The sequence below is a fragment of the Melozone crissalis genome, unplaced genomic scaffold (genome assembly GCF_028551555.1).
Source record: "Melozone crissalis strain CALT ecotype California unplaced genomic scaffold, PUWL_Pcris_2 ptg000018l_1, whole genome shotgun sequence".
Lineage (NCBI taxonomy): Eukaryota > Metazoa > Chordata > Aves > Passeriformes > Passerellidae > Melozone > Melozone crissalis.
The window spans coordinates 40,046,393-40,067,545 of NW_026535796.1; the positions used below are offsets into that span (position 1 = coordinate 40,046,393).

General features: G+C 42.9%; 1 protein-coding gene across 1 annotated transcript; it reads left to right on the forward strand.

Annotated features, from left to right (window-relative positions):
- The first annotated feature begins 9,040 nt into the window (after positions 1–9,040).
- On the forward strand, positions 9,041–20,584 carry CALM1 (calmodulin 1). The gene is made up of 6 exons (XM_054275172.1): positions 9,041–9,147; positions 12,165–12,195; positions 13,128–13,271; positions 15,338–15,444; positions 16,842–16,977; positions 17,203–20,584. Exons 1-6 carry the CDS (start codon positions 9,145–9,147, stop codon positions 17,229–17,231), a joined length of 450 nt encoding a protein of 149 aa, XP_054131147.1. The 5' UTR covers positions 9,041–9,144; the 3' UTR covers positions 17,232–20,584.
- Positions 20,585–21,153: the final 569 nt, after the last annotated feature.

Consider the following 21,153-nt stretch of genomic DNA (forward strand, 5'->3'; position numbering starts at 1 on the left):
TGCAGGGTTTCAGCGAGATATTTCGGCGATCAGTCATCACTTCGCCGTGCACATCCTCCCCCAGCTGCCACTCAAGCTGTCACTGGGAGCAGCGGTCTGAGAGACGCTTCTCTCGCGGGCAGCGCAAGGGCAGCCTGAGCACGTTTGTTCTGCCACACTTTGCACCTCTGGCACCCTGTGTTGTGGAAAAGGATTGAGAAAAGCGGCTTTGTCTTTCTGCCGCTTTTTTACGTAGAAACCCTGCTCTGAAGAGGTCACTGGCTGAGGAACAGCTTCTTCTTGCCAGCTCTGGTTCATCAGCAAAGCAGCTGCTATTGGTGCAAGCTGCAGCGGTACGAAGAGACGGCAAATGTTCCTCTGGGACCGCTGCTGATGCTGCCCAGAAGGGCCGAGAGCGCCCGGTGCTGGTGGGTGCTGCCGCCAGCGCCGACTGCGGGCGGCCATTCCCGGCGCGGCCGCGGCCGCCCCCCGGCAGCGCGCTGGCACGCGCACCCCAGCATCCTCACTTGACGCATTGCAGGTACCGCGCGGCCAATCAGAGGCCCTGACTCTTAGCAGATAACCATTGCGGAGTCCCGTTAGCCAATCAGGCGCTCCTTGACAAAGTGCTGCCTCAGGAGCCTCAGCACCGCTTCCGTCGGACGCTGCCGTGCCAGGCAGCGGTAACCTTCCGCGAGAGCATATAGGTCCCGCCGCCGGCCAGCGGCTCGCTGGCGGGAGCGGCCCGCCGAGGGACGGAGGGAGCGGGACGGGAGCGGCCGCTCCAGCGCTGCCTCCCCCTCGCTGTTGCTGCAGAACCTGGCAGCGTGCGGGGTGCAGCCCCATCCCCCGGGCAGCGAACGGCCGCCGAGTCCGGCACAGAGCCCTCCCGCTGCGGCCTCGTTGCCTGCGGGGCAGTGGGGGGGAAAAGGGTCCCTGGGGAGGCCCCTGGAGGCCCCGGGAGAGCGCAGCTGTTTGTGCTGTGCCGCCCGGGCCATCGCTGGTGGGTGTAACGCTAATCGCCATCGGCAGTTCCTGCGGGGGGAGCGGGAGTACGACCAGCGCCGAGCCGAGCCAAAGCCTCGGTTCAGGCGAATCCCAGAGTGCCTCCAGAGGAGCTGCAGAGCTGCCGTGCCAATCTGGCGAGCGGCATCTGCGGGAGCACAGCCGAGAGCCCTGCAGTGCCGCTCGGGAATTGCGGATGCCGCCACAGCGCCTTCGGGAGCGCCGGCAGCAGCCGCAGTGCCGAGCGGCCCCGGGGCATGAGGGCAGCTGCTGTCCTACGGAACAGCTCGGGTGCTCTGTGGAGAGCTGAGTCCCCAGCGTATGGACAGCTATTCCTCCATATCCTTCCAAACACCTACCATAGGTGTACCTGCTTGAAAATCCACCTGCTTCCCATACCCGCGTAATAAATCCACTTCACTCTGAGTGCAGCTTCAGTGTAGCTGTGTTTTCATGCCAACAAATTCTGCCCTGCCAGATCGCTCTCTAAAGGATGCTCCCTGGCCCCACTGGTGGCTGAGGGTTTGCTGCAAGGATCTCAGGACAGACAATTCTGGCAATAACATGTTTTTTCAAGAATTAAGCTAGATGAGTACTTGGCACCCATAGACCTCTCACAGAACAGTGTTAATTTTTTTTTTTTTTACACAAACCTGTGGGCCATCAGTGCGTCCTGAGGGAACAAGAAGAGACAAAGAAAGATGTGGGAGGAGGAGTAGGAAGATATCTATGTTTAAGTGATTTAACCTCATAATAATAATAACAAAATAGCCTATTTTGAGTCTTTTGCTTTTTGCTTATTTAATGCTGAATATCTTGTTTCAGTTATATTTTAGTTGAGAGGATTGGTGCTCCGTAAGCCCCTAAAATAGAATATGGAGATAGAGACAGCAGAAGCAGAATGGTTGCCAAAGTGAAATGATCTGGAGTGCTGAGCACTGCATCAGCCCACACACAGGCCCACCCCGAGGATAGTGATGCAGAGAAGTCTTAGATGGTGCTTCCTGCTTGGAAAAATGATGTCAGTATTGGCAGACCTGAAACTAAACCAAAGGCTAACCAAAATAAATTCATTAAATGTACTTCCCTTCTATATAGCATAAAACCTCCCATTCTCTGCACCTTTGTGTTAGGCTTGTGCTCTTTAACAGCGCTGCTGACAGCTTCACAGCCAGCACATAACAGTGCACTTACTAAATATAAGTACTTCATTAGCATCTAGAATACTTGTGCTACCGCAAAAATAACAACAAATAGCCATACTGTGGAGAAGGTCAATGCTGCTTGCCAGGAAAGGTGTGCACAAAGTGCTACATGCCTAGGACAGACCGGATTTTTTAGACATATTTTTATTCCACAGAAGCTGATAGCCTCAGAATAAAGCAGACAGAACAGAGGTTTAATTAGGCAGCTGATGTGAACTGTAGCCTCACAAAAATGTGGGGAAGAATATGAAGCCTCATGGGACAGCTCTACTTTTTAAGTTTACAAAAAAAGATGGCTTTCCTTGGTACAATTTCTGGAGTTTCAACAATGATGGGAGTTGCTTTAGGATTGAGATGCATATTCTGAGGGTTGGACATTTTAACACTCTGAGCTTCACATGAGCTAGTGTCCCCAAAACTAAAAACCTAAAGGTCTACACAAAGAACTGGATCAAAGAGAAACCTTAAGGGGGATATCAGAACCTACATTCTGGAGGCATCAGATGTCCCTGCTCACCAAAAGAATTAAAAGAGAGGAGCCCTCAGGAGAGCACTTCCTAGGTACTGCCATGGAATGTCCCCAGGGGAGAGGCAGTCATTGGCTCTCAGGCAATAGGTTACAGAGATTGGAATTTATAGTTTTATTCTAGAAATGCATCTTCTCCTCAAGGTTGTTGAAAAACATGGGTTTTTATCTCCCCAGAAGCATTGATAAGTTGGAGAAGTTATTTCATTATGAGGAGGGTTTTTTACTGGTGCATTCACAAACAACATAAAATAGCCATCCAAAGGAGTGAAATGGTTCTGTAGTTTTCTTCCTCTGTGTAAGGCAAAGGAAGAAGTGTCATTTGGCAATGGTGCTGCCTTCCAGCATCTGTAACTTGGGATCTATCTATGCTTCCCACCTCAGGCCAGCTTTGCAGGATGGCAGATTAGAATGCTGGATGTGTCTTGGATGACAGTATTTGACATCCATTATTAACTCAGGTGGTTTTGATCTTGGAGCTTCCTCAGATAAGATTCTATCCCAAACTTATTGAAACATCTCGATTCAAGTGTGTGAGGGAAAGGAGGGGAAGACTAAATCCTTAACTCATGCAGATTAATATGGATTTATTGACTTCAAGGCATGTTTACATTGCTGAAAATCTGTACCAGAAATTATGATTCTGATTTAAAATTATGATCACCCTTGAACCGCATATGTGGAGTTTTTTAATTTTTTATCATTAGCTGTAGCTCCACCTGACCCAAAGAAATTCCATTTAATATAGACCTTCTACAAATTTATAATTTGGAGATAAGTAAAGGAGGCTTGGCCATTAAAGGAGGTATCTGTGGATTTTAAATACCCGTCTGCCTATATCATATATATTCTTATATTTGTTAAGTTTATCTGAACTTTTGTTGCAAAATTGATATCCCAATTTGCCCCACAGGAGTATTCAGATAAAAATTAATAACTCACGGTCAATGGGGAGGTATAAACATTTAATAATTTCCATCATGTATAAAAGCAGTCCTAAATATCTGTGAAGATTTTTTTCCTATGTTAAGGAGGACAAACTGACACGAGGAACAACATTACTGGGGATGAACGAAAGGATTTCCAGCCTTTCTTCAGCACTTAAATTCTGAAGGATATTTGTGCACCATTGTTTATTGTACCATTATAAGCTATATATTAGTTCAAAATCTGTAGCTAATGGCAACAGCTATTCAGCTTTTATCAATTCTAATGCAGAAATTTAATATATAGAGTATACAGTATATATAAAGTAAACTAGTTTTTGGCCCACTCATTTTTCTAGCATTTTCTTAAGAAATAAAATGCAATCTCAAGACATTCCTAATAAGGTGAATCTGACCAAAAAATGGCTTGTTTGTTACATTATATCACTTAAAAAATTGAGGAATCCATCTACTGAAATTAGGAACGAGTTTTCCCTATCATTAGAATAACCATTCCTGTAAGTATTGTTCTATACAGAATATTTTAAAATGTATTTTATGGTAAAAATATATTACTTTCCTTTGACAGATGTATTACCTGGATTCATCATCAGGGAATATAGTTCTTGTACATGTATTTATCAGTGGAAAATCAAGACCTAGGTATGCCTGACAACATTATTTAAAAATATGTAATACTTAGCAAACACACAATATATAAATATCCTTTCCTCTTCTGCATTTGATTCTTGAAAAATAGTGGATGCAATTTAGCTCTTATCTGTAAAAAACACTAATGGTAACAAAACAGAAAAATGGAGCGAGTGAATTGTTTATATCATGAATCATCCAATGTTTACCTTTTATGAAACTGGCAATTGCAAAAACTGAGAAGGAAAATCCTGTTTTCACATACTCCAGTGTCTCTAGAGAACTCTTCATACAACTATGAAGAAAGATCGGGGGTATTAAGTCTGTGTGGAAAAGTTTTGGTTTTTTTTTTCATTTATTTTACATTGCAAGTGTTAAAAAAAAAGTAGGGAAACCTTTGGTTTGAAAGAATTGTTTTATGATGTTTAATCTGCAAGATATACGAGTGAGATTATATGTGGATGCAAGTCTGTAATTCCCATATTTACAAATATTTTTAAGACAGGATCTTGAAGGTTCCCAACTCAAACTATGCTAAGTTTAAAACGTGAAACTTTTCAAATTATTGGGTCTCAAGGATGTCATTTTACATAGGTACATGAAAAAGAACTCACTAATTTAATTACCATGTGCAAATAATTTAGTTCTACCTAATGGTTAAATTAGTTTCATATAAACATCTAAAACTTCACAAGACAACAGGCACTCAACGTAGGCAACCATCACTGATTGTTCAACTACACAGATGGCCTTCGAACACTGAATGCTCAATGAAAATCCGTAATTGTTTGTGATTATTGAGGCACAACACTGGGAATTAGGCAAATGTAAATTAAATCATAAACATATAAAAAACTGAGGAATTTGTTGGTTTTTAAAAAATCTCTCTTGGAAAAGAAAGAGTTACCTACAGGATTATGTATGTACCCATTTAAAAATGCTCCAAGATCTGGAACTTTAAATGTTAACATGAAAACAACTTTCATTTTCACCTCTTGTAAAAATAAGTTATGTTCTAGCTTTTTATTTCAATGTAGTTCCACCCACTTATTTGCAATCTTAGTGATATTTATAGTTTATAAAGATACTTGCTTAGGTTTTCACAGCTGCCAATGGCATCTAGAATCATTAATTTTTGTGGAAAATGGTCTCCCCAAAAAACATTGCCTATATGAAGAGAATTTTGTAGACAGTGTAAAAAAGTGATATACCAAGAGGATTCCAGTTGACTTGAAAAACAGTACAATAAATCTAATTTGGGTAGCTCACACATATAACTGTCAATATTATACCCATGAAAACTAATCATTAATTTTTTCCAGTTGCACAGATGTTGCATGCACATATATACTTGATTTTGGCTTTTTGTACTTCTAACCTATTATAAACTGGTTATCTATGCCTATTGCCATGATATCAGCCTCCCAACCATGCATTAATGATATGACAAACTTCTGTCCATCTGCTCTCAAATCCATTCTCTCAGGACAGATGTCTGTGGAATGTTTTAATTTATTTTTTGGGGTTTTTTTAAACTTACATATATATAATATAAGAAAACAGTTGATACATGTGAGGCCATGTTCTTCATGCTCATGTTAACAAACAGCTAAAGCTGAAAAGCACACCTTGTATGTAACTAGTAAGGTTTATTATTTAGTCAGGTTCTCAGCAGAATTCCTCCTTATACCTTAGGCTGCTCCCAAGGAATGGACATGTGAAGTCTCTACCAAAACAAAGACCAACTGTAAGATTGTAATCTTACCATCACAGCAAGGCAAAATTTGGGAATGTAATACTTGGTAGAATGGTTGCAAGTCTTCCATTGTAAACATTTTATTTATTTTATAAATAAATTTATGAAATAATATTTTCTTACTATTACAGTTCAAACACAAGTCAACAAGAGCATGCTTAGAGAGTAAAGGAATTTAGAACAGTAAATTTATCCAGTCAAAATTCATCTTAATAGCTACTGCACAGCCCTCTGTTCTTAGAAAAGCTCTGTGGCAATGGGATGGCCAAGTTCTCTGGTGTCAGGCACAAACACTGAGTAATTCCATGACCCAGTCCAGCTCCCACTGAGATTCAGGAGATTTTGAATGAGGCTGTAGAAGATCCTGGCAAATCATTTGACATTGTATGTCATTGGAATGACAGGGGCATTTCTTGCCTGCCCACAACTGAATGTAAATTTTAAGAGAACAAAGAATACTGATCAAGGTCTGGCTGTACAATTGAGTGAAAGCAAATTTACAAGGAGCAGGGAGATGCCAATTTAGATGATTTTTTATTTGCATTAAATAAGCAGCAGAAATTTAGTATTCTGTTTTGTTTACATTTATCTTTGCCATATGTCAAATTAGGAAAAAAAAATCCCCTTAGTCAGAATGATATTTTGGAACATGAGCTGTGAAATATTTTCAAACACAGAATGATGCAATTTAAATAGAAACGGCTGCAGAACTCAACTGTAGCACCTTACTTGATCATCCTGATTTTTTTTTAAATAAAGCAAGATAACTGTATTCTAAACTACTTTAAAAGTAACTTGATTTCCAAATTTCATTTTAAATATAAATGAATTATTAACATGATCTGTCAAGAATTAGGAAAAGTAGACACAAAAGGTTAAAGATAAAAAAAGTGGTAGGAATAAATGCACACCAATCCTTCTACTCAAAGGCCCTGTTAATCTTTGGCAACATTCACTGAATATTGCTGAGTGACTTTCTACTCCACATTTCCAAGTTTCATCACGTCTGTCCAAACACTGTAATGCTGGTAGTTTGTAAGAGAATCTACATAAATTTTAATTACTTGTCTTATGGTCTCTCCTCAACAGATAAATCTAATCCCTTCACTTTTTAACAAGTGAAGATTTGGATCAATGGAAGAACATATTACATGTGCTTAAAATTAAGGAGATTGAAATAAAGCACCCACATTCTAAACTGTCACATTTAAATGTTGGTAAAATTATTCTTCTAATAATGCATTTTCTTTGCAAGATAATTGTACAAATTTATTAGCCCAATATTTATGTAGAATTCAGTGTTTTAATGAGTTCTTCACCTGTGTAAGACCAGCACAATAAGCTGAACAATTTGTACATGAACATTGTTCTTCACATGTCCCTGGGAGTCTCAGAGAGTTCCAAGATTCACTTGTCCAAGCAAACACTCTTGTAGCTTACACCAATCAAACATTGTGCCATGATTTCCAGAAAGATATTAAGCCAGGAGAGTAAGAGCCTAAAATTGCTGCTCTGGTTTGAAAATGAAAGATCAATTATTTGCATGTTCTTCCACAGGGGTGGGAAAAAAAATCAGCATCACTGTTTGGTAGTTAAAAAAAAAAAGAAGGCATATCAAAAAAGAGGAGGATGGGCATTCCACATCTAAAATGGAAGCTGTCTATTAGCCTATCATTTGCAGATTAGCCAGCTGCAAATTGGTTTTCTGACACCATTTCATACAGTAGTTGCTATACAAATATTAGAATGGCTTGGGAACCAAACTTGACACATTAAATGTGCTATTTTGTTTGCTGAGAAATCCCTCTACATTGCAAACAGGTAACTGTTGTGCTTGCCAACCTATCTCTGTGTTCCAGAAAGGCAGGCAAATAAATTGTAACTTCAGTGGCAGAGCTATTGAAACTGTTAAACAGAACCAAATTGATTTTGTCTTTATTCCAAACACTGAAAGTATGCATGATTTTTCAAAATCATAGAATAGACAAATGAATTTCAAAATATTTGCTATACTGCAAGCAGGTTTATCAGAATTATGACCACACTGGAAATACTGCAAGCTTCCCCATCCAGAGAGAGGCCCAAACTAAAACCTTCAAATAAAAATATCTCGAACTAAAACAAATCTCAAAATCTAAGGGAACCTGTCATGAATGGAAGCAAAATCCTAGATTTCAAAGTGGGTCCATGTTTGTGCTTCCATGCGTGTTAAAAGAGGTACAGTGTGAACACTACCGTATTTTTGGGGGTTATTACCAGTGTGGACAAAATCCTCAGAGCTGACAGGGAAGAAATGAAGAAAACACTCTGACATCAGGACATGCCTTTGCTGCCTCTCAATTGCAGGCTTCTGAAGAGGCTGAAGTGACACCTCAGTTGTAGACGATCCGATTCTGGATTAAATTTCGCCGTCGCCTGGATTTTGGTGCTTGACAAAAGCCCTGTGATCAATAAAAAGGCAGCTGTGCTCGCTTCAACATTTTAGTTTTACAGTCGCTGTCACACACGTCTTGTCATGGAAAAAAGAGTCCTTTATTAACGTTTTCCCCGTCCCCGCGCCATCATCCTCTCCCAGGTGCCGCTCGGGGCTCCCGGGGGAGCGCAGGCCCGCCCCGCCGGCGGGGATGCTGTCTAGAAAATACAAAAAGCACCAGCTTGGCCGAGGTGCCCCCGCTCCGGGGGTCCCAGCCCGGAGAGCGTTGGGGACCCGGCAGGGACCCGGCGGTGAGGCAGCTCCCCGCGGGCTGCGCCGGCTCCAGCGCTCGGCAGAGGAGAACCACGGCCGGCCCCGGGCTGCCCTCGCCCCTCTGGGGGCGCTGGGCCGCGGGCTGCGGGAGCGGCCCCGCCGGGGGAGGGGAGGGGCCGGGCCGCCGAGGGGGCAGGGCCGCCCGCCGCAGTCACCTCGCACACAGCGCGCCGGGAGGAGGGAAAAGGGCCCCGCTCCGGCGGAGGGATACAGCCCCACGTATATAGCGGGCGGCGCAGGCTCACAGCCCCAGCACTCTGTGAGTCGCGCCGGGAGGAGGCAGCAGCCGCCGCCGCCGCTCGTGGTCGCGCAGTTCGTGCAGCCGCCGCCGGGCCCGCCGCCGCCGCGCCATGGTAGGGGGCTCGTTCGTTCGCTCGCTCGACCGGCACGGGGTGCCCGGGCTGGGGCGGGGGCTGGTGCGCGGTGCGCTCGCTGCAGAGCTGGGGCCGGTCGGGTTGGTGGAGGTGGGCTGTCCCCGGGGAGGAGCGGGGGTGGGGGGAGCCCCGCGGGGGCCCTTCCCGCCCGGCTCTCCGCGGGGTGAGCGGGTTGGTGGCTGCAGACTCTTCCTCTCCCTACCCCCCCGCCGCCTTGCGCGGGATCGCTGCGGAGCTGCGGCCCTTCCTCTTCCGCCGCTTCCTTCCCCTTTCCCCGGGCCTGCCGTGTGGGCGCCCCGGCCCCGCGCCCTCCCGCCCCGCCTCGCCTTCCCTCCCCTGCGGAAAGGGCCGGGCTCGTCTCCCCGGGGCCACGGCCCCAGCACCGGGCAGGGCGCGCTGCGGGGCGGGGCGCGGGTTTGCGGGCGAGGATCCCGCTCGGCTCCGGCACCAGCTGCACTGCGCAGGGAGCGGGGGGGCGGCCGGGGGAGGGCACCGCGCTGCAGCTACTGCGCCCCCGCCGTCCTCCCCAGTCCCCCCCCCAAAAAACGCAGCCGCGGCGGCGAAGCCCATCGCTGTCTGCATTACATCATGTCTCCTCCTCTTCCTCCCGGCCCCCGCGCACCCCCCGGCCGCGGGGACCGGGGCGCTGTGCGAGTTGCTCGCTTGGAAGCGGCCCAGCTCCTGCATGGGGGGCTCGGGGCGGGAGGGGCGCAGCCTCCCCTCTCCCCAGGGGCTGCGGGGGAAGAGCTCCTGCCCCAGCCGCCCGCTGGAGGAAAGGCGGTGGGGAGGGAAAGCTGCCCGCGGAGCCCGGGCGCCCTCGCGGTTGAATGATGAGGACGTGGTGTGGCTGCCGGCTGGAGAGAGAGGGAGGGAGGGAGGGGAAACGGGGACGCACTGCAGCAGTGGGTGGCTGCTGGCCGGGAAGGGCGCCTGTTGCGCCGGCGGGCTGCGAGCCTCCCGCCCCGCCGGCCGAGCGATGCCCGCCGGAGCGCATCCCATCATCTGCCAGGTGCTCCCAAAACAGAGCGAGAGGAAGGGCTGGGATTTTCCCGGCGGTTTTTCGCTTCCTACGAGAGCGGAGAAACAGTTGCAGATTGACCTCTAATCGCTTTTTGGCAATGTGGGTGTTCCTCGACCCTGCCTCTGCATCTCCCCTTCCCGTAGAGAGGGCTGACATCACCAGGACAGGATTTGATGACTTGACTGGGTGGGGTGATGGCTCCAGCCCTGGCTGGGTACCTTTGTCCTGTAGCTGTGCTTAGGGTACAGTTAGTGGCTGTGCCTGTTGCTCGGGAGGGTGAACCCCTCGGCAGTGTTGGGTTGGGTTGTGTCCTCGGGCATCACCGGGTGTGCGAAGGTTTTGGGGTTTTATTTTGCGGGGGTTTTTTTGTTCCTTTTTCTTTTTTCCACTTGAAATATGATTTTAGAAACGTTCAGCGAGCTCTGATTAACGAGCAATGAACTGGTGCTGTGGGCTGGAGGTTTTTTGCCAAGGTGTGGCTCTGTTTCCTGTTCTGCAGGGCAGTGAGTCTGTTATGTAAATTCCTTAGATAATCTTTAAGTGAAACCTCATATTTTCTGGAAAATCACAAAGCGTGCAGGAAGTCGAGGCGGATTTTGAGCACAAGCTTTTTTGCCGTTATTAAAGAAGACTGTCTTTAGCTATTTTACCCTTTTCCCTTCCTCCAACACACTGCATGCGGGGAATTGTTTAATCATTACATACAGAGCTTAAAAGAAACCCCTTACTTAGTTACCGATGACATAAGTGTATTTTCCTTAACATATAGAGAAGATTTTCAACCCTATCCTTTTCCCTTAACATTGCATAGCTGATTAATTCTCCATTGTATTTGTTGCTCTTTGCTGCAGTTAGATAGTTTTTATACCTAATATTTTAGGACAAGAAGGGTATGGCTACCTTCTCTGACCTACAAAATTCTCTGTTCTATTTGTAAAAACAGTCCAGTAGAATGTGTTTAAAACAAGTTACTACCTTGTATTCTTCAGTATTTATGATTAAGCATGTAAAATTATCTTTTTTTTTTTCTTTACTAGGAAAATACCTATTTTTCCATAAAGACCTAGTTAGCTCCTTTGAGTCCAAACTGGAGCTTTTTGTGATGCTCTATCCATACATAGGGAGAGGCTTCTGGAAGGATGTGGCTATCACAGTCAAGCTCTAGAAAGCCCTTTTGATTACCCTGAGATGTATACCTTTGTATGCAGTAGTGCCCCTTGATGTACAGGAGGTCATAAATAGGCATTTTAAATCTTGCCACTTAAAATTATATATAAAACAACCTGCATGTCAGCATGAGGCACCTTAAACTGCTTGGCTGAATGGAAAAATAATATGATGCATGCAAACTAATTTTCTTTGTCAGAGATGGCGAACATCTCGGTAACACTGAGATGTAATTTGTACCATTGCAGCAGAGCCGCTCCTGTGGGGCTGGCACAGGGCTGGAGGCTGCTGCAGCGAGCTGGGGAGGGCAGAGCTGGAGCCGTGGGCGATGCTCAGCCCCCGCGTGTGCGGTGCCCCCCACGCCGCCCTGCTGGCAATGGCGTGTGCTGTGCCACCCCAAACACAGGGCATGGGGCGTTCTGTGCTTCTCTGACCAACTGCAAGGAGCCTGCTGGCAATGGCGTGTGCTGTGCCACCCCAAACACAGGGCATGGGGCGTTCTGTGCTTCTCTGACCAACTGCAAGGAGCCTGCCCTGTGTCCTTCACTGCACCCAATCTGAGTCACCAAGTTGCCAGGATGGTGTTTGGTTCTTCATATGCAGGCTCAAACCAAGTTAGCCTATATGCTTTTGGAAACAGCTGCATGGTGTAGGTGAGTGCAGTCTCCTTGCAGGGACAGAATTCCAGGGTTTGAAAATGACTTGATGAAAGTAATGATAAATCACTTCTGAAATTGAAAGGAAGTGCCTCGTGGCTTGACAGAGCTAGCAGTAAACAGTATTCTAAAATGTTCTATTCTTCGTGTAGGCTGATCAGCTGACTGAAGAACAGATTGCTGGTAAGTGTTTTGATGATAATTTTTTTTTTTGCTAGCTCTTGTGACTAAAAGAAAATATATTATCTCAAGCATAGTGGAAAAAAAACATCTCTGACAATTTTAAATCTGTACTACCACTTTTGAAAAGCGCTCACTTAAAAAAATCCCAAACTAAAAAAAAACTAGACAAAAATATTCTGGAAGATTACTGGTTCATTGCCTCTTAATTTAGACTTCTTATTCCTTGGACTACAGATAATGATATTTTTTTTAGATGTTCAGACTTGAGCCAAGTTCTCCTAGATTTCTGGCAAACAGAAATAATTGCTAGACTCAAATGAACTACTTAGAGCCAAAGGAAGCCTAGGTACTCTTTAATAGAGTGAACATCAATTACAAATGAAATGGCAACAAATAAACCTCAGATTGGTTTATTGCACATTGTTACAAGCCAGTGTCTTTTAAATAAATCTTTTAATAAACTGCCTGTAACTCAGGCTGGTCAGGAGAAGGAGCATTATTTGACCTTCTGGAGACCAGTCCCCTGTTTGTGGCTGACTTGAAAATAAGTGGTAAATGACAATGCTTTTGTTCCTCTAAGTCTGTTAATTGTTAAGGGAACCCAGTGGCTCCTTTTCCTTATTTCAGACAGCTGCTGTTTGTGGAGCAACTGTGCCTCAGGCAAGATGCAGATGCATGGAAATGAATTACGGAGTTGTAAATGCAGATAAATAGCCACATGAAATAAGTTTGAATTTATTGTGAAAATTATGTGTTGGTACTGTAAGTAATTTGTGTTTGAGAGTGTTAATTCTCTCAATACAGGGACAGTTAGATAGAAAGAGAAAATGTTTCTTAGAATTGTGCCAGGCTTTGTCAGTAGAGTGTATTTTTAGTCTGGTTTTTCTCATGCTGGTGATGTCTCTAAACACTGGGACTGTTTCTGCCTCTAGAATTCAAGGAAGCCTTTTCCCTATTTGACAAAGATGGTGATGGTACTATCACAACAAAAGAACTGGGAACTGTCATGAGGTCACTGGGTCAAAATCCAACAGAAGCAGAATTGCAGGATATGATCAACGAGGTAGATGCTGATGGTAAGTGTTGGGAAGGTGCTGTGATCATCTCTAATGTGTATGACATCCACACCTGGGCTCAAACTGCATTGGCAAGACTATGACATAGAGCTCTTACAGCAGGTTCAAAATGCTGCATAGACTCTAAGCTCAGAAGGATGTCAGAGATGCTATATCTCAGTATTCATGAGACTAAAAACAGGCAATGGGCAGAGACAAAGTTATGCTATTTCTCTTTAATATTTTATGGGTCACAGGCTTCCTATTGCTCTCTGACTTGCCCTGACCTGCCATTAACCTGTCTTTCCATCCAGCTTTTCTGTATGTGTTTTGTCAGCCCATAGTTTTGCCAATGTCTGTGGTTTTGGCTAAGGCAAAAATGTGTTAGAAGTGGAATAGTGTTTTCAATGGAAGTTCAGCAGAACAGGAGGAGTGTATAATCTAATGTATTAAATCCATAATAGATAGAGAGGGGCTATTGGAGGTAAAGGCAGAAAACCCTTCCCATATCAAGGGATAATATAATAATAAAAAAATTAGGTTAATAAATTATAAAAATTAGGTTAATAAAAATTAAAATAATAACAGAATTATTTAAAAGGAACACCAGAGAGCCCATATTGAAACACGTTGTGTTTCTGAACTCCACCTAGGCTAACAGTTTTAAAAAGGAATAATATTTCCCCTGCTCAAGGATGTCAAGCCTCTAGTCATGTGTGTTGGTTGTGATAGTGATTTTTCTCTAACCATTTTGTAAAAGAAGAGTGAAAGTATATTGGTAGGAGTATAAATTACTGGATTATGAGGCCTTATAAGTAAACTACTTTCTTAAAAAATGTGTAAGTTGACTTTAACAGCTAGGTTTTTGCAGAAGCTGATAAGTGATAAGTCTGCAGTGGTATGTAGAGTTTGTGTAGCTTCTTTAGGCTGCAGACCAAATGCTGCTCTGGTGGATTTAAAACAGAAGAAGACTGAGGACTTCAGATAAGTGTGCCTGCCCAGCTGTTTAAATTTGAGTTACAGCAGAATGCTTTGCTATTCTTCTGCATGTTCATTGGGGTTGTTTTCAAAACTGAGTGTGAGACCTGTGTTCATATTTTACTGGTGCATAAAGCTGGCCATGATGATAAATAGCTGTGTATGTCTCAGGGTAGAATCCCTAGGATGCAAGGGTTTTCTTAAACTTCATTAGTTGCGCAATGAATTTGTATGCTTCTTTAAATCAATCGGTAGATCTTAGTTGAACAGTGAACTGTTTAATGTGGTTTTGTGAAGTACTTAATGTGCCTTTTTGGCATATGGAGCTGAATCCTGACTATACAAATCTAGTTTCTTCACCACACCATTTTTTCCCTAGCTTTAAGCAGCCTGAAATTTAAATCTTTGCTTTGAATGAAGATCTTAATCTCAGGTGTGAGGTCTGGATGTCAGCAGGGATTTTCAGTTTTGCAGTAAAATACCTGTAAGAGCACCTACAGCTAAGCTTATCAGTAATAACAACTAATGTCAGCTTTTCTCGTGTCACTGGAGTTTGCAGGTCCTTGTTGCCCATTAAAATGGTTTGTTGCTCTTGTTGTGTGCAACTTTGGTTGATAAGGTAGTTAATTTTTAGAAAAAAAAAAGTATTTACGGTTTAGTTATGAGTGATGTTCCCAAATATTAGATAACCTTGGATTATAATGGCAGCTTAATATGTGTTCTTCCTGGAAGACTCAACAATTGAAATATTATAAAAAAATTAAAAGGTTGATTTTGTGGAAGTTATTTGAAGTAAAAATAAGTGTTGTTATTGGTTAACCTTGACGCATCAAACTGGCATTTTACTTGTGGGTTTGGTGGCAAATGGTGTGGCTTGTCCTTGAAAGAAGGCAGCAGTTGATTTTGTGCTGGAACAGAGTGGCTGCTGCGTGTTACAATAGCAAAAAGGCAGTGGTAGCAATATAGAGAGAGGAACCAGTTCATCTATAAGGACAGTTAACAGAGCATCTGGCAATCTTGTCCCTGGCTAAGTCAAATGCCAAATATTTGGTTTTTTTGTGAAGAAAAGCTTGGAAGTTTAATTTTTGGAAGTTTTTTTTTTTATTAAGGCAATGGCACTATCGACTTCCCTGAATTTTTAACCATGATGGCCAGAAAAATGAAGGACACAGACAGCGAGGAAGAAATCCGTGAGGCATTCCGAGTCTTTGACAAGGTATTACTGAAAGTACAGCTACTCTTGTAAAGCATGTCTGTATTTTCCTTAGTGTTTTCTCTCTTCTTGTCTAGAAGGAGAAAGAGTCCTCTAGTAGAAACAGAGGAATTGGAAACATAACAGATTGTTCTGAATATAGAAGCAGAACTGTTGCAGAGGAAAACTTTCTGGCCTTTCCTTAGAAACGGAGATTAGCAGACCTTAATGCTTGGTGGGGGTGGAGGGGGCGGGATGGGGTTTTTTGAGACATGTGGGTAGAGGAGGGAGGTTTTTCTCTAGCTTTTGACTTTGGGGGGAATGGGGAAACATTTGCATGGATGCACGTGGTTTTGTACTACCCTATGGAAGATTTTGAGGCCAAGATGATGTCATCAGTATTTGGAGGACATGAAGTATTTCATGTTCTCTTTTCAAAATGTGAAATTTGAGGTTGCTTTCATAAAAACTTAAGAGCTCAGCCCCCTTGACCTTGTTTAAGAATACCTGGGCATATATCAATTTTGTAGAACAGAGGTTCTCCTTTTTGGGTTGTTTGAACATGACAGATGTTATACAAGAATTGTGTGAAGTAGTGGCTGGTGCAGCTGTAAAGCTAATGCAAATGCATGTGTGGAAGAAGACTTTACTACTACTTTTTCTAGGAAAAAAGTGTCAGTCTCAAGTACTGTGCTGAAAATATGGGGGTATTTCTGCAGACAAGGTTAGTGTTAAAGCTACTGAGGTAGGTTATATATTGCTGATGGCCATATCCTGCTCTAAGATAGTGTATTCTTCCAGTGTATGGCATTTCTGAAGTGGCTCAGAGTGAGCTCTAGGTTTAGATGTTGCAAATGGGGACATTGGCTTAGAAGTGTTTCTAGACTCTAGAATTTCTCTTCTCTTTTTAATTTTGCCATAAAACTTCTCAAAATACCTTATCAGTAGAATTTAATTGATCTGTTTTTTATCATCTCATCTGAAAAGCGTAACATAGTCAGCTGCAGTCTGGTAGTGTTAACACAAGAGAAAGCTGACTTCATTCTTGCTGGTGGGGAAGTGGATCTCTGCTGCCTAAGCAAGGCCAAAAAGAGACTAAACAAAAACTTTTTTGGTTTTGTGTCTGTGTTTATTTTTGAAAGCTCTTAAAGAACATTAAAAATACCTTATCACAACTACAAGTCAGGCATGCAGTTGTTATTGCAGCACAATAATTGTATGGAAGGATATGGTGTCATGCATGCCTCACAAGGCGGTGGGACTGATACCTGCTGCAGTGTGTACAGTGTGCCAGGTCTGTACATCTGTCCCAAGAGCTGCAAGGCTGCTTCTGAAGCAGTTACTGGAAACCTAGCTGTAGTTTCCACGTTGGTCACTCTCAGGATTGTTGTTCATGGTCTTGTGCAACTCTTTTCTCATAGGATGGCAACGGCTACATCAGTGCAGCAGAACTACGCCATGTTATGACAAACTTAGGAGAAAAGCTAACAGATGAAGAAGTAGATGAAATGATCAGAGAAGCAGACATTGATGGGGATGGGCAAGTCAACTATGAAGGTAAAAAGATGCTTGTCTTGACTCCAAACCATTATTCTGACTGAGGAGAGCCTCTTGCATAGGGCATTAATTTTTAATACTTGTGATAGTTATTTGCTTGTTCACTACTGTGGACTAAACCATAGCTGCAGTGAAAGGTGCTTTTTTATTCCAACTGTGTTTTAGACTCTCTTGATTTGAAGTATGCTGGAGACAGTAAATCACAGTGACTTTTTATCTTTTCAGAATTCGTACAGATGATGACTGCAAAGTGAAGAGACCTCCTTTACACCTTTTTTCCTCTAGAAGAATCAAATTGAATCTTTTACTTACCTCTTGCAAAAAAAAAATGTTCATTTATTCATTCTGTTTCTGTATAGCAAAACTGAATGTCAAATTACCTTCTGTCCACAAACTGCATGTAATGGTTGGTGGTCCTGTCCCTAAAAGATAAAGTTAAACATCAGTTTTACAATATAAATAATTGTACTACCTTGAAAATAAAAAAAAAAGGAAGCACTTAGTGAACTCAAAAGTTCCATTTGCTAATGACTATTACACTGTTTGGGCTGGCCAGTTTTTCATGCATGCAGCTTGACAATTGAGCACAGTCAGACATGTGTATTAAAAGGAAAAAAAAACCTGAAGGGTCCACTCTTGTTCAATAGTGGATTCTAATTCAATTTGTAGTATAAATTGTCATAGCTGGTTTACTTTAAAATTGGTTTATACCTCAGGATGGTATGCAGCAAAATGGTTGAAGGATGCAAAACTTAAAGCAAATGCCCTAAAGGTTGAATGGTTCTCCTGTACGTAGCAGTGTGCTCCAAAAATAGGATGATCTTAACTATGGATGGCATGTCTGTGTTAAAATACTGGTTTAACATTGTCTGCATTGCACTATAGTGAAACGGGTGTCAGGCTGTTACCGTTCACAAAATTTTTAAAAGAAACCTTCACCAAGGGAGCATCTTTGGACTCTCATATTTTTAAAACCTTCTGTACCATGACTTGGAGCTGGCGGAGTAGCCTGTGGACTTCAGCACAACTATCAACATTGCTGTTCAAGATATTACAGTTTATGTCCATTCCAAGTTGTAAATGCTAGTCTTTTTTTTCCAATAAAAGACCATTAACTTAAAGGTGGTGTTAAATGCTTTGTAAAGTTAAAATATATATATATAATTGAGATAATAAACCAAAAAAGCAGTAGGAAGGAAGTGTTTCTATGAATGACTTGCTGCTAAATTATAATGCACATGTATGCAATAAGTTACCCCCTATCTTTTCAAGATGGCAAGAACTGACCTCCTGTAACCCAAGACCTTTGCTATAAATAAATGAACTTGTGCTTGCCTTTCATATTACGACAATGTTAATTTAGTTGGTCTCAAAGTCGTGTAATGCTGACTCGTCAACTATCAGCACAGAAGTAACACCTCATTTCACTACAGTGGAGAGCTCTGAGCATGCATGTCAATACTGGGGAAACATGTATAGGTTGCTTATGTTTTTTTGACAGGTTATAAAAACTAGTGGGAGAATTTAAACAGCATGGACTTCATAGATATCTGTGATTCTCAAACATGCCAAAAATGCATTTATCTGCCCGCAGAAAGAAATCAAAAGGACATTTTACAGTATATATTAAAAAAACCAAATTAAGCCTTTTTGGAAACCGGGGCTATTATGTCTTGACTTTTCAAACACTTGCATGAATTTTGTGGGGTGGAGAAGAGGACTAGGGTTAATTTAAAAACGATCTTGTTACTTCTGCTTTGCATGCACTAGCAGTGCTTAGTCATTCCAGTTCTCTGAATAAGTGTTCTCTGATCCTTCAGCTTCCCCATGAATGAGTGGCAAAGCAGCCGTGTGCACTCTTCTTTGTCTGAAAGAAGAATGCTTCTTCTCTTTCTTTTTTCTTATTTTTTTTTTAAGCAGAGCCTCCACGTGGAAGGCTTTTATGCTTGGGAGGGAGGGACTACAGCATAATTACTGACTGCAAGTTTTTGTTTCCAAATGTAATGGGTTGAAAACCGTAGTTGTTTGATTGTATTTGGTTTTGGAGAATATTGATACCATCTCTAGGAAGAGATACAGGTCTCCATTCATCCTGTCTAACTGAGGTGCGTGTGTTAAGAACTTGATTTGCTCAGTGGGAGGGTCAAGAGACACCTCCAGAAGGCGATTGAGACTGCCTGCCTTCAGTAATTCTTATTTTTTCCCCTGGGGGGTGGGGGGAGTTCTGGGTGACAAAGGACCCAGACACCTTAACCAAGTGCCTAAAAGTTAGATGGGCTGAATGTAGGCAATTGCTTAGGTATCTATTTGTTGCAAAGGCTTAGTACCATGGCTGTGAATGCTGTCCAAGCAAACTGGCCTCAATGATGGGAATGTCTGACTACCATTGGAAAGTAGATTCTTGCATAGCAGCTGCAAACTACTACTTTAGTAGTGCTTGAGAATGGCTGCACTGATTCTGTAGACCAGCTACTAAAGAGAACGTACTCAAGAGACAGGCAAGGTAGGAAGGATGGTTGCAGCTCTGAACTAATTACTTCTGCCTGGGTGTGCAGAGATCTTGTCTAGTAGGTAAATGCTTCTTACCATCTATCTGTCATTCACTCATGGTTGGTAGGGTAGTTCACCTAAGAACAGCTGCTTTTAGCTTACTCAGTGTGCTCTGTGCTTGCTAGCAGAGACCTCATCCTGCAAGAGGTTCTTGGCTTGATTAGAAATTGTCTGGCAGTGTGCAGTGTTGGTATGCCCTGTAACTGAATCTGCCTGGAGGTATCTAATTATTAACTGACTTCAGTACCACATCAACCTCGAGTAAATGTATCCTCTGTACAGGACTTAAGCTCTGTTCCCTTCTGCATAGTGAATAACTAGAAAAATGAAATGGTGTCATCAAGGTCTTTTTTAATTTTTTTAAAACTTTTTTTTCCTGTGAGTGTGTGTGTGTGGCTTTAGCTTTTTCCAAATGTGAAAGTGTGGGCTGGATACACTTGGTGCATGGCTTAGAAACATGGGACTGGAAAGAACTTCCTGGGTCATCAGATCCAGTCCCCTGCTATTGCAGGCAACCGTGTCATATAATCCTTTTAATAAACTGATCAAGCTTAAACACCTGCTTGTAAGTGGCTTGTTTTCATGGAAGTTCTGTAACTCATGTTGCTCTCAACTGATGCAAATAATATATGAAATATGAAGTTAATCAAAAGGTCCTCCAGCTTAGCTTTAGGTTTATCATTACATTTATTTAACTGACTTTCTTGAACCTGTTATTATTTGCACAACACTCAGGAAAGTGTTGAGTCTTTACCCCTCTTGCTATGAATAAGAGTTGGTGTGCTTGCTTATTTTTTTTAATGGAAAAGATGGATGTCTGGCTTGTTGAAACCTGTTAGATATGTTAATTGTCAAGGCAAGAAACAATTGAGTTACTTGTATTTGATACATAAATTTAAGGCTAGAGTATACATAACCATTTTTAAAACACATCAACTTGCAGTGTAGTTTTATATTTAATACTGAAATTGTACTGCTAAAGTTTAAACTGCTGTTAATCATATTCCTCTTCTGATCATAATGAAAAAATAAAGGGTAAGAAAATGCTTAACATAGATTATTCATTATCATGCTTATTTTATTAATAATTCAAGCATGGAAACATCTCCAGGTATGGGGCGTTTGTTCTGTTTGCTGGGATGGGCTGGAGTGAGGGGTGGGGAGGGTTACTGATGTAGGAAATTCTTAACCCCCAACCATTTGTCTTACTTGCACAGCTCCAGAGGCACAGACATGCTAAAAGCTGTTTAAGAAAGGACCCTGTGCCTTACTGATGCCTTGGATGCATGGGAGGGTGTGGGGCTGCTCTGTGGGCAGGGGCCAGTGCTGTGGCTGCCAGGCCCTGTGCCCTGCCCAGAGGGTGAGGCTGTGTCCTGGGCCCTGGAGTGCAGCACCTGTGTGGTGTGAATACAGATTCTTCTTCCCAGATGACAACATCCTAGACTAAAACCAGTCTCGGGGGTTAGAAATACCAGAGTCAATACAGCTTGCTTATCCCCTGCCATGAAACTCAGTGAAACACTTTGCTGCAATCCAGTTAGGGTTTGGGTTCTTTTCATTTCATAGTGTTGTTTTGGTTTGGGGTTTTTTGGTTTGGTTGGTTGGTTTGTTCATGGAGGAGGGAGG

What these genes read in the sequence shown, in the direction of transcription:
- CALM1 (XM_054275172.1), top strand. An exon ending in CATTCCGAGTCTTTGACAAG is followed by an intron (nt 15,445 to 16,841) that starts GTATTACTGAAA and finishes CTTTTCTCATAG; the next exon opens with GATGGCAACGGCTACATCAG. An exon ending in TGGGCAAGTCAACTATGAAG is followed by an intron (nt 16,978 to 17,202) that starts GTAAAAAGATGC and finishes TTATCTTTTCAG; the next exon opens with AATTCGTACAGATGATGACT.